Below are 26,747 nucleotides of genomic sequence, written 5' to 3' on the forward strand. Positions count from 1 at the left end.
CATTGCATCATGCATGTGCCTGCGTCAGTACTCACCAAACAAAGGTACTTTTTGGTCATATATATTCAAATTACACTTTCAAAAAAAAAAGAAAAAAAAAAAAAATATATATATATATATATATATATTTTTTAAGAATGTAGATTTAACTAATTCCATTGTGGTATTTAATATTCTTACTAATTAGATTAAGTGTATAAAATTTTACATAATTTAAAACTATTTAATAGTTTATCACGTCATTTTATTTTAACAAATAAGATGATAATCAAAACATATAAATATTAATTATAAGATAACATATATTAAAAAATCTAGATTATGCGAAATTTTATAAGAATAATCACAAGTGTAATATTATATTACTTAACAGTTATATTTTAATTTGTAAAAAAAAATATGTCATTAACTTTAACACATGATGTAAAAGTTAGTGAACGAAAAAACTTTTCTTATACTTACATGAGCATGTATTTCTTTTTGGACTCATCAGAGTACAATATTACTATTAGTTTATTCTATACATTGTTTTTAGCTCCGGTTTTTTTTATTAAAAAAAATATTTGTTTTATTTTATTTTATTTTATAAAAAGGGTAGGAGAGAGTAATATATTTTCCAGCAATTAATAACTCATGAGCAGTTATAATAAGTTCGTTAAACCTAACCAGCTTTAACCAGTACTAAATGAAGTTAATTAATTAAATAGCTCTTATTGCATGTTTTGCCTCTTAATTGAAAGTGAAAAACTAATGCCTCTTTGAGAATACACGATTAACTCCCTCATAACAAAAGTTAAACCTTAAAGTATGAAACAATACGAAGCAACAAATTAAATCCCTCATAATACAAAATAACAAGAAACCGAATAGTAAAAAAATAAATACCTCAATACATAGGAAGAATTAATTCATAGGCGAAAACCGTCGCTAAAAATGTACGTAAGCGTGTTCCTTCCGATATCAAACCCTAATTAAGAAAGATAGATCATCGCAAAACCACACCATGAAACTCGCTCCTGCATGTGTCGGAGACGAACACACACACACACAATCGAAAAGCAAATTGGGTCCTACGTTGGGTTCATTTATCTCCGTAATGACGATGTTGTGGGTCGGAAAAGGCACCAAGGTTGGTGGCATTGGGAAGAAAAGCGAAATCGGTTTGACTCGCGTGTTGACCGGTCAACAGAGAAGCGAAGTTCATAAAAGATGGCATAACTGAGAGAGAGGGATTCATAGCCCAAACGGAATCAGCGTCAGTGACGTCGACGCCGGGAACGGAGTCCGTGCTTGGCACGTGCGAAATCATCTCGTGCTTTCTCTTTAGAAAGTTGTTATAATTAGCGTTGAAAAACGCGTTCGTGGAGGTCGAGGTTGAGGTTGTGGTTGTGGTTGTGAATGTTCTAGAATATTCTAGGGCATGGCGGTTGAAGAAGAGCGAGGGGGAGGAGAGGCTGGAGGCGGAGCTGCGGGCGGAGAGGTTGAGCGAGGTGAAGTTCGCCGGGATGGTGCCGGTGCCCGTGGCGGCGACCACCGCGGGCTCCGCCTGCCGGAGCAGCCACTCGATGGTTTCCCCGTCGGACCTGTGGCCGAGCTCGCGCGTCAGCTGGAAGACCCTGGCCGCGCAGGCCGCCGGCATCCGGATCCGCCGCCCCCGCCCCTCCACCTTGGTGTGGCGGTCCTTGGTCGCCGGGCGCTTCTTGGGCGGCGCGTCAGGCTCGTCTTTTTTCTGCAAGAGCTGTAGTGGGCCACTGGGCTTGCAAATGGCGTCTTCCATCATGTGATGTGTTATGATATCATATACGAATGAATCCAAATATCCTCTCTCTCTGAGGAACTTTGAAAATGGAAAATGGAAAAACGAAGTGGGGTTTGTTTGTAGTGATGTTGTGTGTGGCTAAGTGAACATGGAGGTGGCAGCTGAATTGTTCTCTTTTTCCAGAGAGAAAGGGTGAAAGAGAGAGAAAGACAACAAGCGAGAACAGGGGAAGCTAGCTTTAAGCGACATAAATAATGAGTGCTGATAATAGTACTGCTCTATATTTTTATCATTTTAATAAATAAAAATTGTATTACTTTTAGTTTTAGTATCAATTTCATTAAAATGCAATCATGGGGTGGGGTGGGTATCAGGATCAGTCTAACATATTTAAGGTGTGATCGGTGAATCTTACATTTTTAATGGATCAAAACGATCCATTCATGAAATAAACGATCAAAAATTTCAGGTTCGTATCAGTTTGCTAAGTTGACAAATAAACAAACCCGTTTGCATGTCTAGAAAAAAATGAAATTTAAAAAATATTTTTTTTAATTGAAGGATATATTAAATATCTCAATAACTACCCACTAACTTCTATACATTTAAAGAAAGGAACGAAGTGTTTTTTATCTACTAATATAGATAACATAAGTACATTTATAATAAAATGGGTTGGTATCTATCGGCTTAATATATTATAAAAAATATTACATTAATAATATATAAAAAATATCATTATAAGTACAATATATGTAGATATATATCTATTTAATATATAATTATATATAATTTTAGTGTTAATTTTGAATAAAATTTAATGCTATATTTTGTGTGATACTATAATCTATACCCACACTTTTTAATAATATACCAACATATATTATATTTATTATTTGGGTAAAAGTAAGTTTTAGTGATAAGAAATGCTACACACTCCGAAAAATGAACCGAAACAGTGTCTGAATCTTAAAATATTAATATTTTAAAATAAAATTAATATAAAATAATTATTTAATTTAATATTTTATAGTTAAAACTTTTTTTTAAAGGTTCGGAATATATTTCGGAGGATAGTTTTGAAGGCTCTAGAATTTTTCTTTAATAATATATGTTGTGTCACTATAAGATATCTGTCACTATGTAAAAATCTTTTTATAGTGACGGATTGATTGTTGGACTTTGACTCAAATACCCTACCCGTACTCATGTTTCATTCAATATCTTCAATCATTTTCACAAAATTAATTGTTGATACATTAATAATGTAAAATCTTTTTATATAGTAACTCATTCAAGATAAATTTATTATTAATTTTTATAATAATTATTTTCAAAATCATATTTATTATGTTTTTATTAATTTATATTATAATGTGAAAAGAAATTAAACTTAATTATCATATGTGATAACACTAATAGAAAAATGGTAATTTACATCATTACATTCACGTCGGAAAAAGAAAAATCCAACGTTAAAAAAATGTGGTGACAATTTTGTAATTATAATCAAGTTTTTTACGTCGGACCTCATAGAGGCCGACATAAAAAAGAAAATCTATGTCGGATATAGCTTGTGTCTGACGTAGATTTTCCAATTTACGTCGACCCCTATGAGGTCCGACGTAAAATATCTACAAATTTCAAATTTTTTCGCGCGTGCGTCAATATTTAAACAAGAGAGCTTTGAGTGTATGTGCAATTCGAGTCTTCTGAGTTAAGATTTCATTTGAGTGTATTGCATCTGAGTGTACGTTTGCGCGTTTGGGTGGTTTTTAAGTTTTTGACTGATTGCATTGGACTCGCGTTTGAGGTTAGTTTGGAAAATCATTTCTTAATATATTAACTAATATGTTGAAAATAAATGTATGTTTTGATCTATTAATATATTAGTTAATATTATACTCTTCTTTGCGTTTGGGTGGATCATCGTGTGTTAATATATTAGTTAATACTAAGTAGAAAATTTTTCGTGTTTGGGTGGATCTCCAAGCAGAACAGCCTGTTCTCCAAGCAGAACGGGACGTTCTCTAAGCAGAACGGTCTGTTCTACTTGCACGCGTTATGTTTTTTTTTGTTTATAACTTTTTTACGTCGGCTCTTGTAAATGCCCGACGTAAATTTACGTTAGCTATCACAACCGACGTAAATTTACATCTCCCACATTTACGTCGGACCTTTTTCTGACATAAAAAACTTAAAATAATCGACGTAAATTATTCTTTTTGTACTAATATAAGATTTTGAATTGAGATTTTGGATTTGTTTTCACTTTCTCGAATATTCTGAAATATTTTTTTAGTTTAATTTTCAAAATATAAAGTAGTCTTATGCATGAAAGATGTAATAGTCATAACTTCATTATAATAATGTGATCGATTTTCGATTGGATTTAGGTCTAATCCTCATAATTAATTTATGTTGATACAAATAATAGATTAGATCAAATTAAAAGTGTCCACTAAGTAAACAATATGTACAAGGCTTATTGTGAATAACACAACACTTTGGCCTTGAAGTACTACGTCAAAAACATCAATAGATGGCGCTTATTTTAATGATAGACAACGCTTAAAAAGCGCTCTCTATTTGAACGATGTCTATTAATAGATAGCGCTTCTAAAAAAGCGCTATCTATGTATATGCAAATAGAAAGCACTTCCTTTTAAGTGCGCTAACTATGTATATGCAAATAGAAAGCACTTCCTTTTAAGTGCGCTATCTATGTCTAAGCGCTTTGTATATTCTAGCCAATAGAAAGCGCTTCCTTATATAAACGCTATCTATATGTTTAATTCTTTTTTTAATAATTTTTTTACATCATTGACACTTGTTGATTTTGCTATGCATGCAAAAATAAATCCCAAGACATAGAACTATAACAATCAATCAACAATGTAGCCAAATTTGATTCAAAAATATAATGTATAATGTAATACATCAAAATTAAAAGATTAGTTTATATAAACCTAACATGTATTACATTTAGTTTGTTGCAATAATAATTACATATATCTAAACACAATCAATGCTTGTCCATTACCATGCAACTCCTAGTCTTAGACTCAAATAAAAAAAAAGGAAATGTATATAGACCTAACATATTACATTTAGTTATTTGACATTAGCTCGACAGTAACATATAATCAATGCTTGTCCAATATCATGTAGTTCTCTCTCTTAGAATATTCCACAGCCCATTGATTCTACAAAGAAAAGAAAAATTATAAGTCACCAAGATACAATATAAAATAAAATGTATGAAGATTAAAAAAATAGCATAAAAGAAAAGTGGCATGGCCTAAAAATGCTATAGCAGAACATACTAACCTACAAGCATTTTTTAATGACATATAAACACCAATCTTTTCTAACTTCTGTGATTTGATCATTAGAATATCGTTTCACGCTGCATCTAGGGAAGTACTGAAAAAAAAAAAAACCAACTGAGATTGTACATAAAAGGAATTATAAGGAACCGATATATTTTATACATCTTTTGGAATTGTCCCCCCTTCACAATAGGTGATAATTTCCTACTAATAATAAGGAACCAATATAAACCAACTGAGATTGTACATAAAAGTGTCTTAGCCAAAATCGCAAACCAGTTAAAGTCAATAATTTTGGAAAGAAAATTTAAACATATATAATAATTAATATATTATCATCACTACTAATAATATTGTTCTTGAATCAAAATTAGTTATTATCATATTTCATTTTGTTAAATTGCTGTTGGCTTTTCAAGGTAACCATACATTTTATCTTGGTAACAAAAATTGGTACACCAATAATTAGGAAAATAGTGCCACCGATATTTATGATGTGCTATATATTATATTCATAAAATATGAACCTGAATTAAAATAACCTTTTTTATTTATTTATATTAAAGTAGAAATTAAAGTGGTTATTTACTACATTTTTTTTACGTGTTTTATTTTCTTTATAGGCTGCAGCTGCACGTAAAAATAACTTTAGATAAAGTTAACATGCATGAAACCTTGTATTTATATTCTTTCATACACTTACACATGGTATAACATGATTTTGGGTGGTGCATATTCTACAAACACGTGGTATTGGAATCATGTTCCCACGAACACGTGTATATCATTAGGTAAGCTTGGATTTGCTTACCCATGTCCTCTCGAACACGTGTATATCAAAAAGGAAGCAAAGTAGTCAACAACGCATGCACTCAAAGGAAAAAGCCTACCTCTGTTACAGGCCAATGCAGAGTTACCCACAACAAAAGTTGAATTTCCCGAGTCTTCCAAGATGCTTTCCACCTCTAAAAAGGTTAAACTATTTGCAAGTTCTGGATTTGAGCTCCAACAGGCTAAACTGCGCCGTTCCGTTTGCGCTGTTCGAGCTTCCCGCGCTACAGCAGGTGACGCTGTCATTCAACGGGTTTTGGTCGGTGGAGGCTTTATAGTGCAATGGCTGGGTGTAACTGCACATTTACCGGTTGCAACTGAAGAAATCTCAGAAGGGGATACATGTGTATCAATGTGAGAAGATTTTGTTCTAGGTGGTGTCTTTGGAACCGGTGAATTACTTGGAACAGATGGTGTAGACTGGTTGAATAAGCATTTAGCAACATTGGATCCCTGAACTTGTGATTGCCTGGGTATGCAGTTCTCTGATGAAGACTGAATGGCTGAAGGCTGAGCTACAATTGTATTATTGACAACGTTATCAGATTGTTGAGGAGCATTATTTTGACCTTGGACAGGGATTTTCCTACTGGATGATCTACCACGAGATTTTTTAGCAGCGGGAGGAGCATCCGCAGTTTTAGTATCCTTTCTCTTTCTGTCAGATACATTCACTGTTGGTACTGTCGACATGTTTCCACCCTCGGCATTTGAATTGCTAGATTGAGGCACTGGTGGTGTGTTCAATTTGTTTTGCACAGAAGTAGGATTCCCTGGATGAGATTTGTAACTAAAAGTTGGTTGAGGAACCGCTACAACCGCTGATTTTGCAGCAGGTGCAGGGAGGTTTCCACTGGCATTGTAAGCAGTCATCACATTATGCATGCCTGGCAACAGCATCTGAACCCGGTTCTTCTCTTGCTCCATAACGACCCGATCTTGATCCAACATCACCTTCTGCTCCTTCAAGTAGATATATATACTCATCCAGCATCTCACCCAAAGTCAACAAACTCTTCGGTGCCTCGTGAATGGGTGAATTGGCGATGAGGGAAGAGGCTTCGTTTTTGAAGGTGGAGCGAGTGGAGTAGAAGTTGTTGTCGTAGAGGTATCTGTTGACGATGAATGAGATCTGAGTGGGAGTGACTTTGCCTTTGCCGAACACCTTTGGCTTTCTGGCTTTGGATTGTTTCCCACCATTGTTGTTCGAACACCTCTGGCTTTCTGCCTTTTGGGCGGTGGATCTGAGCAACAACGAGATTGGAGGGGTTGTGCCGATGTTCTTGCCGCTGTTGCCGAGGCTTGCGTCGTTGTCGTTGGAGGAGAATAGGCTTGTGGGGATGTTGTCGATGGAGTATGCGTTGAAGGTGGTTTTTCCCTCAGGTGGAGTGGCGCGATTGGAGAGGCTTCTGTTGGGGGGAACTACTTGTTCGGGGGGATTCCGAGTGCCCTAATGGCACTTGAAGCGGGTGAGGTGAATGTGAGGCTTGTTGATAATTGCTTCTATAGGTGCCTCGTGTTTTCTTCTTTTGTCAGGGTGGCGAACAGAAGTCTTACGAAGAGTAAGAGATTCAACCACTTCATTTTCCCTTGTACATATATTTGATAATATAGGAGGCAAAGCTTCTTTTTTTTTTTGTGCATTTGTGTCTTGTGATTAATTGAATGTTTTTTTGTAAAATATGCAAATTACCAATCACTACAACCCTATGAACTAAGCCCCTTCTTATTCGGTGGCACAGTGGTAAGTATAAAAGGTTACAGAAAGAATGCAATAATAGTAAGTGTAAAAGGTTACAAAACCAGAAATTCGAATGCAATAAAGCAGAGATAATCTTGTCTAATTATTAAAATTTCAAAACAACACAAATCCATCATACATCATTCGCAGCAAACTCGCAACTAAAAACAAAAATAGTAAATATAAAAATAAAAAATAAATGCAATATTTGACTAAAAGAAGGTAATCGCATATACAAGAACTCACCTTTTTTATTTCTTATAAGAAGAAACGAACGTAACTTCAATGAATCTTGCAAAAAGTCTAGTCAAGGATGAATCTTGCAAAAAAAAAAACCCTAGATTTTTCCATGGAAGAGATTAGCATCTTAAAATTTGTCATAAATTAACGTCTTCATCACGTAATTTGTCACGGTGCATTGCATTCATCTATTGATCAAAGAAAATTGATTAAAGAAAAAGTATAGAAAGAAAAGAAACAAATTTTAATATACAGAAAGAAAAGAAACGAAATTTAATATTTGTTTCAAACTTGTATCAAAGTTAAGCATTAATGGAAAAAAAATATTTGATAAAGAAACAAAAAAGAAACACCTAATGATAAAAACCTGAAATATGAGTCAATAACGTGATTGTTGAGCGTAACTTGAGATACACTTTACGATCGAACAACAACGATGGTGAAGGAAGATTTCACAATCGGGAGGGATAAAGATGATTATGGCATGAAGGTCGAGAGGGACAATGAATAAGAAAAGAACCGAGAGGGACAGTGAATAAGAAAAGAACCGAGAGGCTAGAGAATAGGAAAAGAACCGAAAGGCTAGAGACAGTGAATAAAAATCTGAACAGTGAATAACAATTAATGTGAACGTCATCAGGGACCAATTAATAGAAAGTGTGAATAAAAATCTGAACAGTACGTGAATAAAAATCTGAACAGTATAACAATGTGAACATACGTGAGGGACCAATTAATAGAAAGCGTGAATAAAAATCTGTTCAGATTAATTTTTTTAATAAAAAGCATGAGGGACCAATAGAAAGCGTTTTTTTAATAAGTGCTTTGTTTTTATTTATTTACAAAACTGATTTTTCAATGAGCTCCATAATAATTTTTTAAAAAATAATTAATTTATAAAATTTTATAAATGACGCTTCTATTCACACGCGCTATCTATTTATTTTCTTTAGAAAGCACTTTTTTAGAAAAGCGCTATAACATATTTTTTCTAAATAAAATAATACAAAGAAAGCATTTTTTTATTAAGCGCTCTCTATATAAAACTTTTTATAAAATCTTATAAATAACGCTTCTATTTAAACGCGCTATCTATTTATTTTTTTTAGAAAACACTTTTTTAAAAAAGTGCTATAACATATTTTTTCATAAATAAAATAATACAAAGATAGCATTTTTTTTAATAAGCGCTCTCTATATAAAACCTTATTATGACGCTTATTTAATTAAGCGCTCTTTTAATGTTTTATGTTTTAAAACATAGCACTTATTAATTAAGCGCTCTCTAAATAGCGCTATCTAATGCCACTTTTGGTGTAGTTAGTCCAATCCGGTTGATTTCACTAATTTATAATAAATTAGATTAAAATAAAATATGTCAGTGGTTGATTTCACTGACCTTCCTCATACATATTAGTTAATTCAACAACCAACAAAAACATTTTTAACTCTATTTCTGTGATAAATTATAGGTTTCTTAAAAATCTTGATTCCTTCGTGAAATTTGTTTTACATGCATTAAGATTAGAGATCTAAAATATTGACCAATAAGACTTATCCTATTCCTATTAATAAGGGTTATTAGTGTTATTTTTTCAGATTATAGTTTTAAAAAAGTTTTTCAAGCTCAATTAATTCTATAAGATCATGCAATGGGTGATCAAGTAAAAAAAAATTAATAACAAAAGAAAAATAATTAACTTAATAAAAATATCAATTGAATAAAAACATGAAAAATTACATGGAGTATAGGATAGCTATGTCAACACTAAATAACGACTCTATTTATTCTTTTAAACTTGTCTAAAATATACTATATATGGAGTGTTTTTCTATTCTCTCCCTATCCTATTTTTAAGACTTTTGACAAGCGTATCAATTGTTGTAAGTAGTAAAATAGATAGAAGTCTAAGTATTAAATCCATGAGGACTTGTGCAACAACTAATGAATCTTATTTAATACTAATTAGGGAAAAGAAAAAAGATAAATATATTTGAAGAACCCAATACAGATAAAGAACATATTTTTAGGAATTTAGAATAATTAAAAGACTGAAAAAATAATAAAAAATTTAAAATAAGAGATGTCAGTGATCGATTTCATTGACCTTCTTCTTATGTATCCTTCCTAGTTATTATTCAATTTCAGTAATTATTAATTAAGTTAATTCAACAACCAATGAAAATATTTTAACCATAATGCCTTAAGTGAGAAATTCTGAGTTCCATAAGAAAAATCACAATTCCTTAGTGAAGTTTGTTAAAAACTCGAATTAAGATCAAAGGTCTAAAACATTAACTAATAAGACTTGTCATATTCATAATAATTAGCCTTATTAGTGTTACTTTTCATATTGTAATTTCAAAAGAATTTGCCAACCTCAATTAAATCTATGAGATTGTGAAATGAGTGATCAAGGTAAAACAAACATCAAGAACAAAAGAAAAACAATTAGTTGCATAAAAATATCAATTGAATAAAAATAGGAAAAATTACATGAAGTAAGATAGTTACGTCAATATCCAACGTACAACGACTTTTTTTACTCTCTTAAACTTATCTAAAATATAATATATAGTGTTTTTCTATTCTCTCCCAACTCTATTTTTATAAGATTTTAATGGATTTTTTCCAATTGAACTTGTAATGTCCATTGCTTAGAGCGACCAATTGACTTACTTTAAGTGAACTCTTTATGGTACTTCACGAATATCTTTTAAATTAGAGCATCAGATAACTTACTTTGAGTGAGCATAAAGTTGTTTAGAGTGAGAGTATGCTTCCCTCTTGCTATAAGCAAATGCTCCTAATATTCAATTTCTTTGACATTAACTCCTCCCTTCCTTATCTGAGAACTAAAACAAAATCAGAAACACCTAAAATTAAAATAACTCTACTAATTAATGACATGAAATTAAAATATTAAATTTTGATAAAAACAAGACTCTAAAACATAAAATATATTACCTAAAATTATTTAAATTAAATAAAAAATATTAACATATTTAACAATTATCATAAATAATTAACCCTTTCAATACATCATACCAATATATTTTAGATAAATCAATGAATAAAAGAATCAAATTTTACAAAGAAAACAAAAGAAACAAAATAAGTCAACAATAACAATTGATGTGGTAAAGAATGTCTGAATTCAGTGAGGAAAAAAAATATTTATTTACTTGTGTACTTTAGTTTTGGGAGAAAGAGTGGGAAGAATGAAATAGAATTGGAAATGAAGATTGTATTACAAGGTGTTATTTGATTTTCGGACGGGTTTTAAATTGCTCCATTACATTGTATAAAAGCTTTTTGTTGTCAGACACCTATACATGGATTGGAGGGGTCTTAATTATACCACGTTAATGAACTTATTTTCTTTTATTAAAAACAGGGTGTTTGGTGGTTGAAGATCAGTGGCTTGATTAAGACTCCACGTGTGGTGTAGTTTATTATATGATTCATTAGAAACCATAAAGGAAGAAAAAAAAAATCAAAAGTGAAAGACTGAGTAATAAAGAAAAGAGATAAACCAAGTGGATCCCATCTCCATCAATCATTGCCTTTTTATCTTCATCCTTTCTTCAATTAATTTGCTCCCAAGTGCTTCTCCTTCCTCGTAAATCCTTTTATTACCTCTTTTCTAATTTCTACCTTCATATGGGGAAGTTGTCAAGGAGTATTATTTCCTTGTTTTCTTTAATCATAAATTATTCTTTTTAATTTATGAATATTAAAATTAACCATAATCTTGAATCAATAAAATATTAAATTCTTCAAAATTATTTTATTAAAAAATACTAATAATAATGATTTTCCACCATAATTATGAATGTGTTTAAATAAATAATTTAATATTTACCTAACAATTTTAATTAATATAAAAATTGATTACGAAATTTATCAAAACAAGTTATTTTTTTTATAATCATTTACACTAAAAATTGTAACACTATGATTTTATTAAATTATATATATATTTAATATATATGTAATTAAAATTGATGCTTTTTTTATGTTGTTTTGAGTTTATTTTCTATGTGTTGGAATGAGAGCTAGAGGATAACCATATAGTTAAGTTATAGAGATTATAATTGAAGTGTTTCAAAATGGTGATGAAGAGGATTGAGATATATATATAATGAGAAGTGAAATTTATAAGTTTATAACTCAAGATTTATAAAGTGAAGTTAAGGTCTCTAGCTAGGAATTACAAGTTGTTCAAGCTTTTGAATAAGTCTAAGGTGGTGGATCTTCCTTAAAGTAAGAGATTGATAGATCTTAAGGTCTAAGAAAGATTGTGGAATTAAGATTTTTGAGAATTAAACATAAAGGAGCTCTATTGAGAGTTGCAAAGGAAATCTTCTTCTACATCAATTTCTTTTATCTAGGATCTCAATTGAGGTAGGGAATAGTTTGATTGTAAAAGCATAATTGTGATTTTTTTTTTGGTTGAATTGATGGATGAAAGTTGTAGGTTGAAGAGTTGTATATTCTAGAGTTTCGAGAAATTTGAACCCAACTTTATAATTTTGATGATTCTTGAGATGTGGTGGTTGGCTGTTTCTTGTGAAGGGAAAGGGGCGAAGAGAAGGGAAAGTGGTTGGGGGAGAAGATGAAGCGTATGAAGAATAAATAAGGTTCTGGAGATTAGAGAGGGATTGGGTGGAGGGAGAAAGAAATTAAAAAAATAAAAAAAATAGAAAGGAAGAGCGATGTTGCAGAGAAGTAATAAATAGATAAAAGTAATAGCAGTTGAAAAATAGCCGTTTGAGGGAAAGATTAAAAAAGAAAAGAAAAAAAAAAAAAACGCAGCAATGCAGTACAAATATGTGCATTCATATTATGTATTTTTTTCTCATATCTTCTCCATCTATAAAATTAAAGAAAATAAAAATATAAAATTATAAGTTACTTAAATTTCATAGAAGCAAAATTTAGTACGAATTGTTTATCTATAACACATTACGATAAAAATCATTAATCACACATTTAGATGTATTAAACAAACTTATGTGAGATGCTTCCATTGAAATTGTCTTTATAACATTAACCAGAAGTTGCTGCCTGCCAGTTTCTGTGGACCTTTCAAAATATTAGCTAAGTTGGGGGAAGTTGCGTATAAGCCCAATTACCAGAACAGACAAGGATTCATCTATAGTTTTTCATATTTCCCAATTAAAAATGGCCATCGAAGATTTTCATGTGCAAGTTAAGCTGCCACAAGAGTTGTAGGTCCAAACTGATCATTAATCGTCAAAAAACAACTAGCCATAACTGATAAGTATCGGATTAATTAATTAATTTGGCGCCAACATTTGATCACGTTTGAAACTATATATAAGGAAATTGTCCACTCTTTCATTAACATGAAAATAAAGAGAGTGCACATGGAAGAAGTCATTATTTATTATTATAGGCTCCCAACCTATCTTTGAGGAGGCACTTCCACAACATATACAAGAACCGACCATATAACTAAAACTAATAAATAATCATTTCATGACTCTTTTAAAAGCAAGTAATGGAACAATGAAAAAGAAAAAAAAAACGTTCTTTCATTTTGAAGCCTTTTAATTAATTTCCTAGGTTTCTTGATAAAATATTGGCCTAGTTTTTTCACATTATATAGTAAACCTTCAGAAGGGCACAAAATAGAAGCAACAGAAACAACCAAGTCACTGACTTTAAAAGAAATACGATATATCCATATAAATAAATGCATTGTGTGGTCCAACAAAATAATTTTTCCACTATGGTTATGAACTTATGATTTCTATTTAAAGTTTTGTAGTCTAAGTCTACCCCTTGTGAACAATAAATACCTTCTAACAGCTAGTATAAGAAACCAAGAAGATGCAGATATCTTCTCCTTGATCATTAAAAGCAGTGCTGAGCTCAAAACAGTTTTTAATATCTGAGCTTGCAACCCTTTGAAGTATCCCAGTATACCCTCCCTTTTCCATATTGCATAGAGAACCCCAAACACTGTTTTCTGTGATTTTTTCTTTGTTTTGGAGGTTGCTTCATCCATGTCTGCAGCTTGAATCATGACCTTGCACCTACATGTAGAAAGACGTCAGAACGATCCCAACAAGTAAGATAGGATCTCATTGGATAAACTTTTCTAGATGTAGTTTTAGAAGAGAAAAATAGGAAGAAAAATTAAAACAAACTTCTCCATAAGTCATGCTCAAATTAAAAATAAAATTTTGAAGAAAATTTTTAAAAATTAACTTATATATAAAATAATTTTTACTTATAAAAAAAATTGTTTAATTTTTTTTCCTATTTTTTTCTTATATTTATGGAGAAGTTTACTCAAACAGACTCGTACTCAAATCTGGATGTGATAACAATTGGAAGGTAAAGTTACTGACCTGATAGCAGGATATGTTAGGAAGGTAGCAACACTCTTTGAAATAGCACCTAGAAGAAAGGCCATGAATGCAGAAAGGGATGATGTAGATAAGCCCTTATCATCTTTGTCTCTTGTACTCCCCAGTGCTCTTTGTTTCAGCTGATCAAACACTGTATACTGCAGATCGTGGAGTTACCATATTCATCAGTAATGGTTCCTCAAATCAAGCACTGTATTGATGAGGTTATTTTTATGATATTTGTTTGAAGGAATATTTTATGAGAGTTATTTTTATAAGGTTATTATACAAGCATACTCCACAATGATGAGATATTGTCCGTTTTGGGTTTAAGCCCTCACGATTTTGTTCATCACCAAAAAAATTTATTAATCATTAAAGTATTTTTGTACTATATAAATTTTTATTTCTTATGTTATTTTATTGATGTGGGACTTGTTTGTATCTCAATATGTATAAAGTAATCTATTGAGTTCAAGTACCTGAATTGCAGGATTTGAGCTCAGCAACAAGGAAATGCATGCATCACTCCATGTGCCTTCTGCAAGGGTCTTCAATAGCCCTTTAGACTTTCCAAAGGCACTTGCCTGCATCCTTGAAGAGGCTCTATCCAATGGCTACATCAATGGCATATTCTTTAGTTAAACTCAAAAAGTTTGATAAGATATCTTGGATATCATATGAAGTTATGTGATTGTAATATATATTTGATCCCTGTGATTATTTTTTTTTTCTTCTCCTTCCTTAATATCATGGATCATTGACTAAAAGGTAGTATAAAAGATTTATAACTTTGATCATGATTTGTTTTCCCTATAACATCATAGCATATGAATTTTGGTTATGATTTGGATGAGAATTGCTGGGGTTCTAACCTGAGTCACAATGACTGTGCAGGCCCCGGCAATAGCAGCAATTACCAAGTTCGCTTTGGCTCCAATGGATTTAGAACACCTTTTATCCATATAGAGATTTTTAAAGTAGCTGTAGCCATAGAAGTAAACAAACTGCGAAACAAAAGAATGAAGATTTTTGGTTCCAATTCCTTGGTAAAGCGAAGACACCTGACCGCTAGATATCGCTTCAGTTAACACGTCACAGAAGTTCCTACAAAAGTTTAAACAAAATTAAGAATAATAATAATAATAATAATAATAATAATAATAATAATAATAATAATAATAATACTAATAATAATAAATGAATTTTAAATCTTATATTTTTTTTTCCAAAATTAATTTTAGTTTCTATACTTTAAAATCGATAATTTTAGATATCGTGGCTTTTATAATCGGTGAGGTTCTTTCCTCACCCTTATTATATCCGAAGTTCTATAGAGAAACAAAATTTATTATTTTCTATACTAATGATTAAAAATTACTTCAATTAATGTGTCCAATTTCTTCATATATTTTACCCTTAATAATTAGGAGTCGTTACCAATCAAAAACTTATTCAAACCGAAAATTTTAGGTTAACAAAAATTATTAGTTTGGATTGGATTAAAAAAATATAAATATAATAAATTTATATTAGATTAACAACTTTGAGTTAAAAATTCAATCTGCCGATCAATTATTATATTATTATTATTATTATTATTATATATATATATATTATATTTTTCATAAAAATTTAGAATTTATTAAGTGTACAGATCTGCTACATACTGCATACGAATGAATATAATTAGGGATCACAAATTGATGAATTGAATAATATTTTAGATAGCTTATAATAAATTGGATAAAAACACTTCATTAACTCATTCAGATCCATTAAAGTTTCACTTAAAAATTCAAGCCATTCAATCTATTAAAAGAAAAAAAATTAATCTATTTATTAATAATTTTTTAATAGATAGATATCCAATCCATCCATAAAAATAATGTTTTAATTTTTTTAAAAAAAATATTTTTGAAATATTTTATTTTTCTTTCATTTATTTATAAATCACTACATTCTTATATAGTATTTTAAAATTCATAATATTTTTTTTATATTAAAATAATGTTTTAAAATTTCAATCTAATAAATATCTTATATTATAATCTAATGAATTTTAAAAAAATAGTAGATGAATCATTAATCATCCATAAAATTGAATGGATGGATTAGATTTGATTCATCCATTTAATGGGCAGGTTTGATGGATTGGATGGATGATGAATAATTGATTCCTTTAGTCACCTCTAAATATAACATTAATTAACTTATTTTTTTTTCAACTTTATGTTTTAATTTTTAATTTTTAAATGATAAATTCAACGATCTAATCCAAACCAATTGAATTATAGTCGAATTAGTTGAGTTTAGATTGCAATATATTTTAGAGAAATCTAATTTGAATCGATCCAATTAAATTTAATCAAATTAGTTGAGTTTTAATTTTTTTTTTTTTTTCTTGCTAGTAAAAATTACGAGGATCAAAATCATCATAACTTCTTCCTAGCTTAATTTGGTAAATCATCGTAGAATATATATATCCAAATCAAATATAGTGAATTACTAAAAATATCGTTGGTCTTATTATTTGGTGGTGCCAGAATTACAAAATCAGTAATTGAGTCACATTTAGCACAATAGATTAAGAATTGAAAAATGATTTTTGAAAGAGAAATCATTGAAAGGTACCTACCTATATTTTGGGTGGTGAAGGGAAGGAACCTGAGCTTGGAATTTGGTGGTGCAAGTGTCAAGAGGGTACAATGTAGTGGTGCTCAAGATTGAGCCTATGGCTGCCGAGGTTGCTTCAGCTAAGGATTCCATATCAACGTAGGTTTTGTGTTTGCAGGAATCAGAGAATGTTTGCGAAATATTTTTATTATCAGATTTTTTTTTTTATCAGAATAATTTTATGTTTTTTATCAGTGCGTGAGCAATATTAATATTTGTTTGGAGGAAAGGGAGAGATGAATTGGTCCACTGCACTTAGACATAGACAGTTAATATAAACACCGACCAAAATAGGAACCATGACATAAAAGTTGGTGCATGAATTACGTTTAACATTTGACTTTGACTGAATACTTATCCAGTAAGACTTTCTTGTACACTGACTCAAAAATATGAGATGCTGAATCATTGCCACCCCATTAATTATATTATAAAATAATAATATCAAATTAAAAAGAAAACTGAAAAAAATAAAAAATAAAAACAACAGTTCATGTGTTGAATCTGCGAGAGATGAAAGAGAAGCATGAAATTGTTCTAGTGGGTACACCTCCGTTACTATTAGATTGCTACAATTTCAAGTTTGTTCTTGTTCTTACCGGAGATCGGTTAAAGGAGATGATCTGCTGGGCAAGATTGGTGAGCCTTCTTTGTTGGGTACGTCGGCTGCTCCGGAGTGGGGGTGGTATCTGCAAAAGAGACTCCGATGCTAAAGTTAGTTTTTGTAGGTGTGTGGGTCTCGTATATGTAGTATACGTACCTTAGTGTGAATTAGGGTTTATCTGGGCTTGAGGTCGGTTGTGGCCCGTTCAGATAGTGGGCCTTTGTTTTGACCGATGTCATGCAGGGCTTAGTGCCGAGTTCAAGCTCGGTGCTTGCACGCGGATAGTACACTAGCCCCCGAGCTCTGAAGATCTCGGGTCGAAGAGTTAATTGCCAAGTATGTGGGGGGTCGTGACCTTTCATTTATGCCCCTTGGGTGAAGTGCCATGTGTTACGAAGCGTTGCCTCGTTTCTCGAAACGCATGGGCGGTGCGTAGTGGGGGGTGACGGTTTTACAATGATGGGATATACCCGTCATTATGGGCCTCATTTAATGCCCTGTCCGTTTTGTCATTTTCTGCCCTCGTGTCACTTCCGTTTTCATTTTTTTAAAACAGTTCTCATCCTTGCTATTGTGGCAGGAAAACCAATAATCTAGCCCATTTTTGCATTCCTGTTCTGTAAATTATGAATGAACGAATTAATGCTGAATTTCTGATAAAAGGTGTAAGCTTCATCTTAACAGTAATTACATGTTAAGGTTAGTGCAGAAGATTCACAAATACATATTGTACCAACCTGACTTAAAGCCGAGCTCAACCGAGTTCATAGGGTAACTTGACCGAGGTGATCACTTAGTCAAGCTAAAGTAAATATATGAAACGCTGAGGTGTTACATCAGACAAAAGATACTGGTGAGACACCTCGGCATATTGACGACATTAAATATAATTCAACCGCCAATAATCCTCAGAAAATAACCGTACGACAATTACACAGTTACTCGAGGAACCACCATAGGTAGTAATATAAGAAATACATGGAACCGAGAAGAGATAACTAAATTGATCGTCAGAGTCTTTTTTGTAGGTACATCCGAGGCGCGTGAGGAGATTGCTGATTGAGAAGACTAATCTTGGAGACCAACTTCGCTCAATCCCTAACAAGACCGAGATGAAGAGGAAGAAGACAACCCCTCATGACTGAAGAACCAACCTGATTCTTGTAAGAACACATATCAAAATATACGAATGTTTGGATAATACTTTAAAAATCACGTTCAATAAAAAAATATGTGCGTTCTTATAAAAAAAAATCTTGTAAGTGTAGGTTTTTTTCAATTCAACTGATTTCAAACACATTCTATTCAATTGCGATTAATTTCATAAGAGTTTGCAACATCATCACATCTTAAATTTGTAAAGCCTGGTGCAAGTGTGGCTTTAGCATATCATAATACAAGTCAAAAACCAGTTTTTAACATTACCCATCTTTCAATATCGACCCATGAAAGTCATAGAAGTGTACAACGTCAATCCATTTGAGTATTTGACCCTTTTTGTAAAAGCCCGGGAGGAGAATAATGCAAACCCCAAGCGTGAGTTCAATACCCATCTCAAACATTTCATCAAACACCTTGCGCGTGTTGCAAAAATCACCTTGGATGCCACAATAGATCAAAAAGTCACAGGTTCTCATTTCATTGCCTTGGATAAGAAGCTAAGTTGCGATTCAGATTTGCTTCTTGTTATCAAGAACCCAAGAATTGGTAACAAAAAAAATGCAGAAATTGATGTCAATATCAACGAAGTTGTCAGAACTGGATCTAGAAAATGATGAGGGGTGATTGAGAAGGTTAAAAGTGAGTGCAACTGTGCAAGGTTCAAAGCTGCAAGGTTCAAAGCTACAACCATGAATAGGTGGAACTGTGAAGTTATCATTCCTTGTGTTTTGAATATACTTTTGATATATTCACCAAAACAAGAGAATATACTTTTGGTTTATTCTTTTTAAAACAGAAAAAAAAAGTTAAATTTGAATATACTTTTGCTACATCTTATAATGTTATTTTTTTATTTTGAATTTTATAATTTTTTGACATAATTTATGTAAAAAGTTCTTTTACAATTTAATTTTAGTTATTTTGATTTAATTCTTGTAATATATTTTTTATATTTATAATATAAAAATAATTTATTTTAAGTCTTTATAATTTTTTTAAAAGAACAATTCAAAATGATTAAAATATAATAAGGATTAAAATGAAAAAAAATTGGTATATTTGGGATTAAAATAAAATTAGAATGACTAAAATAAAAAAAAAATACAAAAATTATTTTGAATAAAATATGAAGATAAAAAATATTAAAAAATAAAAATATACTTAAACCAAATAATTTTCATGGCAATTTACAAGGCTTTTGTATTATTTCTCATATTAAGTGAATTTATAAAAATAATACAATGAAACTATTAGTATTGGTGATGGAGTTATTACATATTCTCGTTGTGGTGAAATCACATATTTTGTGGAATAATAAAACATAATATGATAATTCATTCTTAAAAATAAATATATTCTATTTTATCACTTAAAATATTCAAAGAAATAAGACATGACATTAAAATTAATAACTAAAAAATTACTTAAACCAATTACATAATTTTTATGTCTATTAATTTATTACGACGTGTTAAAATTCAAATCCAAATCAAAATTATAATTAATCAAAAGTAAAAAATGATAATTGAAAGGAATTCAAAAACATAAATATAAATAAAATAAAATGCTAACTAAATCAAAAGAAATCATGTATCTTAATTTGAAAAAAAAAAATAGTCACTAAGATTAGTCTAATATGATGAGGATATGGATAAGGAAAAGGAGAAAAAAATATACACAATATTTTAGTTTTGAACATTATGTAATTTTTCAATTAATAAAAAAAATGTGAAAAAAGATACCTCTAAAATGTCTCTTTTTAAGATTGAATATTAAGATTTAATTTTACCATCATTCAATTACGATTTATCATAAATGATAAAAAAAATTGTTTGATTTGATAATAATTACATTAAAAGTCATACAAATGGTGATTTTTGATTGGTTGACTATGTGAAACTTTTTATAATAACAATGCATGACTATTAAACTCATGTACATATCCATATTCAATTCTTGTCTATGTTAAAATAATGCATTACTTGCAGAAGTCATGCCTCGCAAACATAAATTAGTCATTAGTTGTTAGTTTTGAGATACCGCATAGATCATGTCTATAAATAAATAAAAAAACTCATAATGGTGATAAATTAAATAATACTTGTAGCTCATTTTGTGGTCAAGATATGATAAATTAGAGTAAGAAAACAAATAGACTTAAATATGTTTTCAGTTTGTGTAAAATGATTGAGTTTTAATTTTGGTCTCCATAAATTTTTTTCCTTGTTGTTTATCTTTCTAAATTTTGTATACATTATTTTTTATCCTTATAAAACAATTAAATTTTGGTTTTGGCTTTGAATTTCATTCCTCTAAAATCTAAAGTCACTATTTTTTTTTCTATCTCTAAGAATGATTTTAATATATATAAATTACATTTATTTTAAGAACCTATGAAATTTTATAGAGGTATCACATACTAAAATGATACCACTAACAAATGTGAGTAACACTTGAAATAGTCATTTAACTTTTTAATGAACAAACAAGTAGTTAAAAATGATTAGATAATAATAAATACTTAAAAAATTAATTCTAAATTTTAAAGGGATGAAAAACATAAAAAAAAAACTCTCTTTCTAGGTAGAGAATAGGTCCAAATTATGTAAGTCCATCATATCTCACTTAACCAAGTAGAGAAGTCAAATTAGAGTAGAGAGAGTGACTTATTTTGAGAGAAAATAGGTGCAAAACACGGAGAGAAGAGAATAAAGAAAGTCTCGTTGTTCAGGTCCATATCCACCTGACAATGTTTGTTGAATTACAATTGGAGACTCGTTCACTGCTGGATCAGGCTAATTTTTTGGAAAGTAGGCTCATATAATGTGGCATTTCATATTCAACGGTTGGATTGTCAAAAGAAAGTCTAGAGCAGGAAAAAATCAGTCAAAGCAAAATCGAACACAATTGGTGAATATGTGTTGTGGTGCTTTAAGAGCCCAATTGTTAAAAAACACTTCTTGAGTATTGTTGTCTCTTGAAGTGGAGTATTGAGTCTTCGCCAAGTCCTTAGTTGATACCATATGAGGGTAGGGTCAAGCCATACTGGTTTAGAAGTTAACCAAATTGAGTAATGTTGGGATACAAACAAGTCCTACATCGATAAAATAACATAACAAATAACAACTTATATAATACAAACATACTTCAATGATTGAGAGGCCTTTTGGGTGATGACCAAAAACAAAACCGTGAGGGCTAAGGCCCAAAGCGGACAATATCTCATCATTGTGGAGTATGTTTGTGTAATAACCTTATAAAAATAATTCATAAAATATCCTCTGAGACAAATACCATAAAAATAACCCCATCAGTGATATCAGAGCCGCAGGTTGGATTCGGTGACAACCAATAACCCTATAACCCCTCATAACTCATAAAATATAATGTGCTATATAAAGACAGATTCCGCTGCATGAAAGGTTAGGTCCCTTGTTTGAGAGGAGGATTGTTGGGATACAAACAAGTCTCATATCGATAAAATAATACAACAAATAACAACTTGTATAATACAAACATACTTCAATGATTGAGAGGCCTTTTGGGTAATGACCAAAAGTAAAACCGTGAGGGCTAAGGCCCAAAGCGGACAATATCTCATCATTGTGGAGTATGTTTGTGTAATAACCTTATAAAAATAATTCATAAAATATCCTCTCAGACAAATACCATAAAAAATAACCTCATCAGTGGTATAAGAGCCGCAGGTTGGATTCGGTGACAACCAATAACCCTATAACCCCTCATAACTCATAAAATATAATGTGCTATATAAAGACAGATTCTGCTGCATGAAAGGTTAGGTCCCTTGTTTGAGAGGAGGATTGTTGGGATACAAACAAGTCTCACATCGATAAAATAACATAACAAATAACAACTTATATAATACAAACATACTTCAATGATTGAGAGGCCTTTTGGGTGATGACCAAAAGCAAAACCGTGAGGGCTAAGGCCCAAAGCGGACAATATCTCATCATTGTGGAGTATGTTTGTGTAATAACCTTATAAAAATAATTCATAAAATATCCTCTGAGACAAATACCATAAAAATAACCCCATCAGTGATATCAGAGCCGCAGGTTGGATTCGGTGACAACCAATAACCCTATAACCCCTCATAACTCATAAAATATAATGTGCTATATAAAGACAGATTCCGCTGCATGAAAGGTTAGGTCCCTTGTTTGAGAGGAGGATTGTTGGGATACAAACAAGTCTCATATCGATAAAATAATACAACAAATAACAACTTATATAATACAAACATACTTCAATGATTGAGAGGCCTTTTGGGTAATGACCAAAAGTAAAACCGTGAGGGCTAAGGCCCAAAGCGGACAATATCTCATCATTGTGGAGTATGTTTGTGTAATAACCTTATAAAAATAATTCATAAAATATCCTCTCAGACAAATACCATAAAAAATAACCTCATCAGTGGTATAAGAGCCGCAGGTTGGATTCGGTGACAACCAATAACCCTATAACCCCTCATAACTCATAAAATATAATGTGCTATATAAAGACAGATTCTGCTGCATGAAAGGTTAGGTCCCTTGTTTGAGAGGAGGATTGTTGGGATACAAACAAGTCTCACATCGATAAAATAACATAACAAATAACAACTTATATAATACAAACATACTTCAATGATTGAGAGGCCTTTTGGGTGATGACCAAAAGCAAAACCGTGAGGGCTAAGGCCCAAAGCGGACAATATCTCATCATTGTGGAGTATGTTTGTGTAATAACCTTATAAAAATAATTCATAAAATATCCTCTCAGACAAATACCATAAAAATAACCCCATCAGAAAAAGGCCTCTCAATCATTGAAGAGGCAAAATCCTTAACTAATTACTGAAATGGTGCATGGTATCACAATGATAGTTAGCGGGTTATATCAATAGGTGACTTGGTTAATGGATGCATATGTCATGGCGGATCCATATCCAAACTATGTTATACCTGATGATAGGTACTAGACTTTCCTATTTTAAGTGACTGAGATATTATGTTGTGTTGTGAATTAATATTCAAATTTGCAGTTGATTTAGCAAGCCTAAAAGATCATGTTGCCAAGCTGGTTCGATAAGGTCAATTTACATAAACTTTTCACCTGTATTGTAAGAGATCTTTTAGATGAAATGCATGGCGATGCATAAGTTGCTTGTAGTTGAGATGATTGTGTCGTTTAGTTGATGTGTTGTATTGTTCATATGCTAAGTTGATTTGATGATAAATTATGTATAACTATGTTAAGTTGAAATAAAAACAGATTTCTATCCCAACTAGCAACAAATTAAAGTAACATCCAAAAAATAAATTATAAGACTTGGTCAAAATCATTAAAAGAATAAAGTAACAAGCATTTAATTAAATTTTAAATTATACTAAAATTCTCAACATAATATCAAGAGTACACGCAATGGGCTCGAACAATTATGAAGATGTTCTTTTAGAACCTATGTCGAAAAGTTGGCTTGCAACTGCATGCTATAGGCTTTGAATAATGTTGCCGTTGAGAAAGTGCTACTATATTTACACAAATCATAAACGAGAAAGCCGGGGTAAAAGACAATTATATAGTGCATTACAGACAATTATTTCTTTCAGCTTTAAGACATTAACTAATTATTTTCTAAAATGAAGCTTAACCAAACATGCTTTATTACATAATTGACATGACAAGTGAGAGCGAGATTATAATTGCTGAACATATAGATTTTGTAGCTTAATACTTAAAACTCTATTTTATGTGGCTGCCGATTGGGGTATGCTAAGTACAAAGTCGTACAAACATTACGGTTTCAAAATCTTCTTTGGAAATATCACTACGCCTGGTTTATTTATTTCGAGATGTTTTGGACTCAAGGAAAAAACAACTTCAGCATGTTCTCTACAACAATATTCATTATTCTCATGTGGACAAGTGCTACACTTACATGTACGTATATGTACATGTAACATATGAAGCATCTTAGAGAAAAAACAAAACATGAAGATGAGTTATTATCTTGCAGTGTTTCTGATGCTGCTTCTTTCAATCTCATGTGCAGCTTCTACCTTGGTTGAGACCAAATTCAAGGCATGCTTGTTAACCCAACTTCATAGCAATTCTGAATTCATTGAAGAAAACATATTCACCTCATTCTCCTCATTATATCCACAAGTTTTGGAATCACTGGAACAAAATCCCAGATGGCTGAATTCCTCAAGGAAGCCTCTTCTAATTCTAACACCTTTCCATGAGTCAGAAATTCAAGCAACCATTCAATGCAGCAAAGAACTTGGTTTGCAACTCAGAGTGAGAAGTGGTGGCCATGATTATGAAGGGCTATCATACCTTAGCAATGCCCCATTTGTGATGGTTGACCTCATCAACATCCGTTCCATTGAAATTAACCTTTCTGATGAAACTGCATGGGTTCAGGCTGGGGCAACATTAGGTGAACTTTACTACAAAATTTCAAAAGCAAGTGAAGTGCATGGATTCCCTGCAGGAACATGTCCTAGTGTAGGGATAGGGGGGCACATAAGTGGAGGGGGTGCTGGTACCATGTTGAGGAAACATGGTTTAGCCTCAGACCATGTTGTTGATGCTTACCTCATAGATGCAAATGGGAGGATCCATGATAGAGAGTCAATGGGAGAAGATGTGTTTTGGGCCATAAGAGGAGGTAGTGCTACTAGTTTTGGAGTCATTCTTTCATGGAAGATAAGGTTGGTTAGAGTTCCACCTATTGTCACAGGGTTCAACATTCACCGAACACTAGAGGAAGGAGCCAGCAAACTCATCCATAGGTGGCAACATATAGCACATGAATTGCATGAGGATCTTTTCATTAGAGTGATTGCCCAAAATAGTGGTGACAAGTCAAAAACATTCCAAGCAACCTTCAACTCTCTCTTCCTTGGAGGAATACAGAAGCTGATCCCACTCATGAATGAGAGCTTCCCAGAATTGGGATTGCAGGCCAAAGACTGCACTGAAATGAGTTGGATTCAATCAATTATGTTCATTGATGGACACAACAAAGAGGACCCTCTAGAACTCTTGCTCAACAGAACTACCTCATATAAAAGCTCTTTCAAGGCCAAGTCTGACTTTGTGCAAGAGCCAATACCAATAGCTGGTCTAGAAGGAGTTTGGAATAAGCTTCTAGGAGAAGAAACATTGGCCATGCTGATAATGGAACCATATGGTGGTAGAATGAATGAAATTCTTGAATCTGAAACCCCTTTTCCCCACAGAAAGGGAACCTTGTACATCATACAATACTTGGTCAAGTGGGAAGTGAATAGCATTGAAGCTTCTAAGAGGCATCTAAACTGGGCTAAAATGGTTTATAGATACATGACTCCTTATGTCTCTAAATCTCCAAGAGCTGCATATTTCAACTACAAGGATCTTGATTTGGGCAAAAACAAGCATGACAACACAAGCTACTCAGAAGCTAGTGTTTGGGGAGAGAAGTACTTTAAAGGAAACTTTAGAAAATTGGCACAAATTAAGACAAAGTTTGACCCCCAAAACTTTTTCAGGAATGAACAGAGCATTCCTCTCCTAAATTCCCATCATAATTAACATAAAGGGCAAAACATTATTTGGAGCACCAGAAACATTTGGGTAGTGTTTATATTATGTTAACCTTCTAATTTGTGTGATTGTTAAGAGGCCCAACCTGGAATGGTATGCTGCTCTTGCAGACATTTCAGAAGTAGGAGATGCAAATTCAAAATGGATATGATGTATTTGCTTAATGGGTGTGGACTTGTCACTTTTGTAACATATAATGAAGTTATAAAATCTCATAAAAATGTACCCTTGCCAATTATGTGTTATTGACCTTCACGTAGGGTCTAGTCACGGGCCCAGACACGAAAGATTCCTTCTTTCGACCAATAGTGAAAGCAAGATACATACTTTGACAGAGTTCTCCTCAACTAACACAAGATTTTCTGAAATTATTTCTCATTGATTATATTTTCATGGCTTTCGGAGTGCAAAAGAAAA

General features: G+C 31.8%; 2 protein-coding genes and 1 long non-coding RNA gene across 4 annotated transcripts; 2 read left to right on the forward strand and 1 right to left on the reverse strand.

The window, feature by feature from the left end:
* Positions 1-12,721: 12,721 nt before the first annotated feature.
* Positions 12,722-19,446, reverse strand: LOC109790003 (peroxisomal adenine nucleotide carrier 1). Its single transcript, XM_020349088.3, has 5 exons — positions 16,926-19,446; positions 15,163-15,394; positions 14,770-14,904; positions 14,288-14,445; positions 12,722-13,969 (listed from the first exon to the last, which is right to left on the reverse strand). The coding sequence occupies exons 1-5, from the start codon at positions 17,054-17,056 to the stop codon at positions 13,684-13,686; spliced, it is 942 nt and encodes a 313-aa protein (XP_020204677.2). The 5' UTR covers positions 17,057-19,446; the 3' UTR covers positions 12,722-13,683.
* LOC145955808 (uncharacterized) lies at positions 13,871-14,919 on the forward strand. 2 transcript variants are annotated; one of them, XR_014432508.1, is made up of 3 exons: positions 13,871-14,004; positions 14,237-14,511; positions 14,781-14,919. It is a non-coding gene; the product is annotated as an uncharacterized LOC145955808 (long non-coding RNA). The 2 variants fall into 2 exon arrangements; XR_014432509.1 differs by having other exon boundaries at positions 13,882-14,004; positions 14,308-14,511.
* Positions 19,447-24,728: 5,282 nt separating the features above from the next.
* On the forward strand, positions 24,729-26,707 carry LOC109789999 (berberine bridge enzyme-like 22). Its single transcript, XM_020349084.2, has one exon. The coding sequence runs from the start codon at positions 24,729-24,731 to the stop codon at positions 26,316-26,318; it is 1,590 nt and encodes a 529-aa protein (XP_020204673.1). The 3' UTR covers positions 26,319-26,707.
* Positions 26,708-26,747: the final 40 nt, after the last annotated feature.

The sequence above is a fragment of the Cajanus cajan genome, chromosome 3, assembly GCF_000230855.2.
Source record: "Cajanus cajan strain Asha chromosome 3, NIPB_CcT2T_4, whole genome shotgun sequence".
Lineage (NCBI taxonomy): Eukaryota > Viridiplantae > Streptophyta > Magnoliopsida > Fabales > Fabaceae > Cajanus > Cajanus cajan.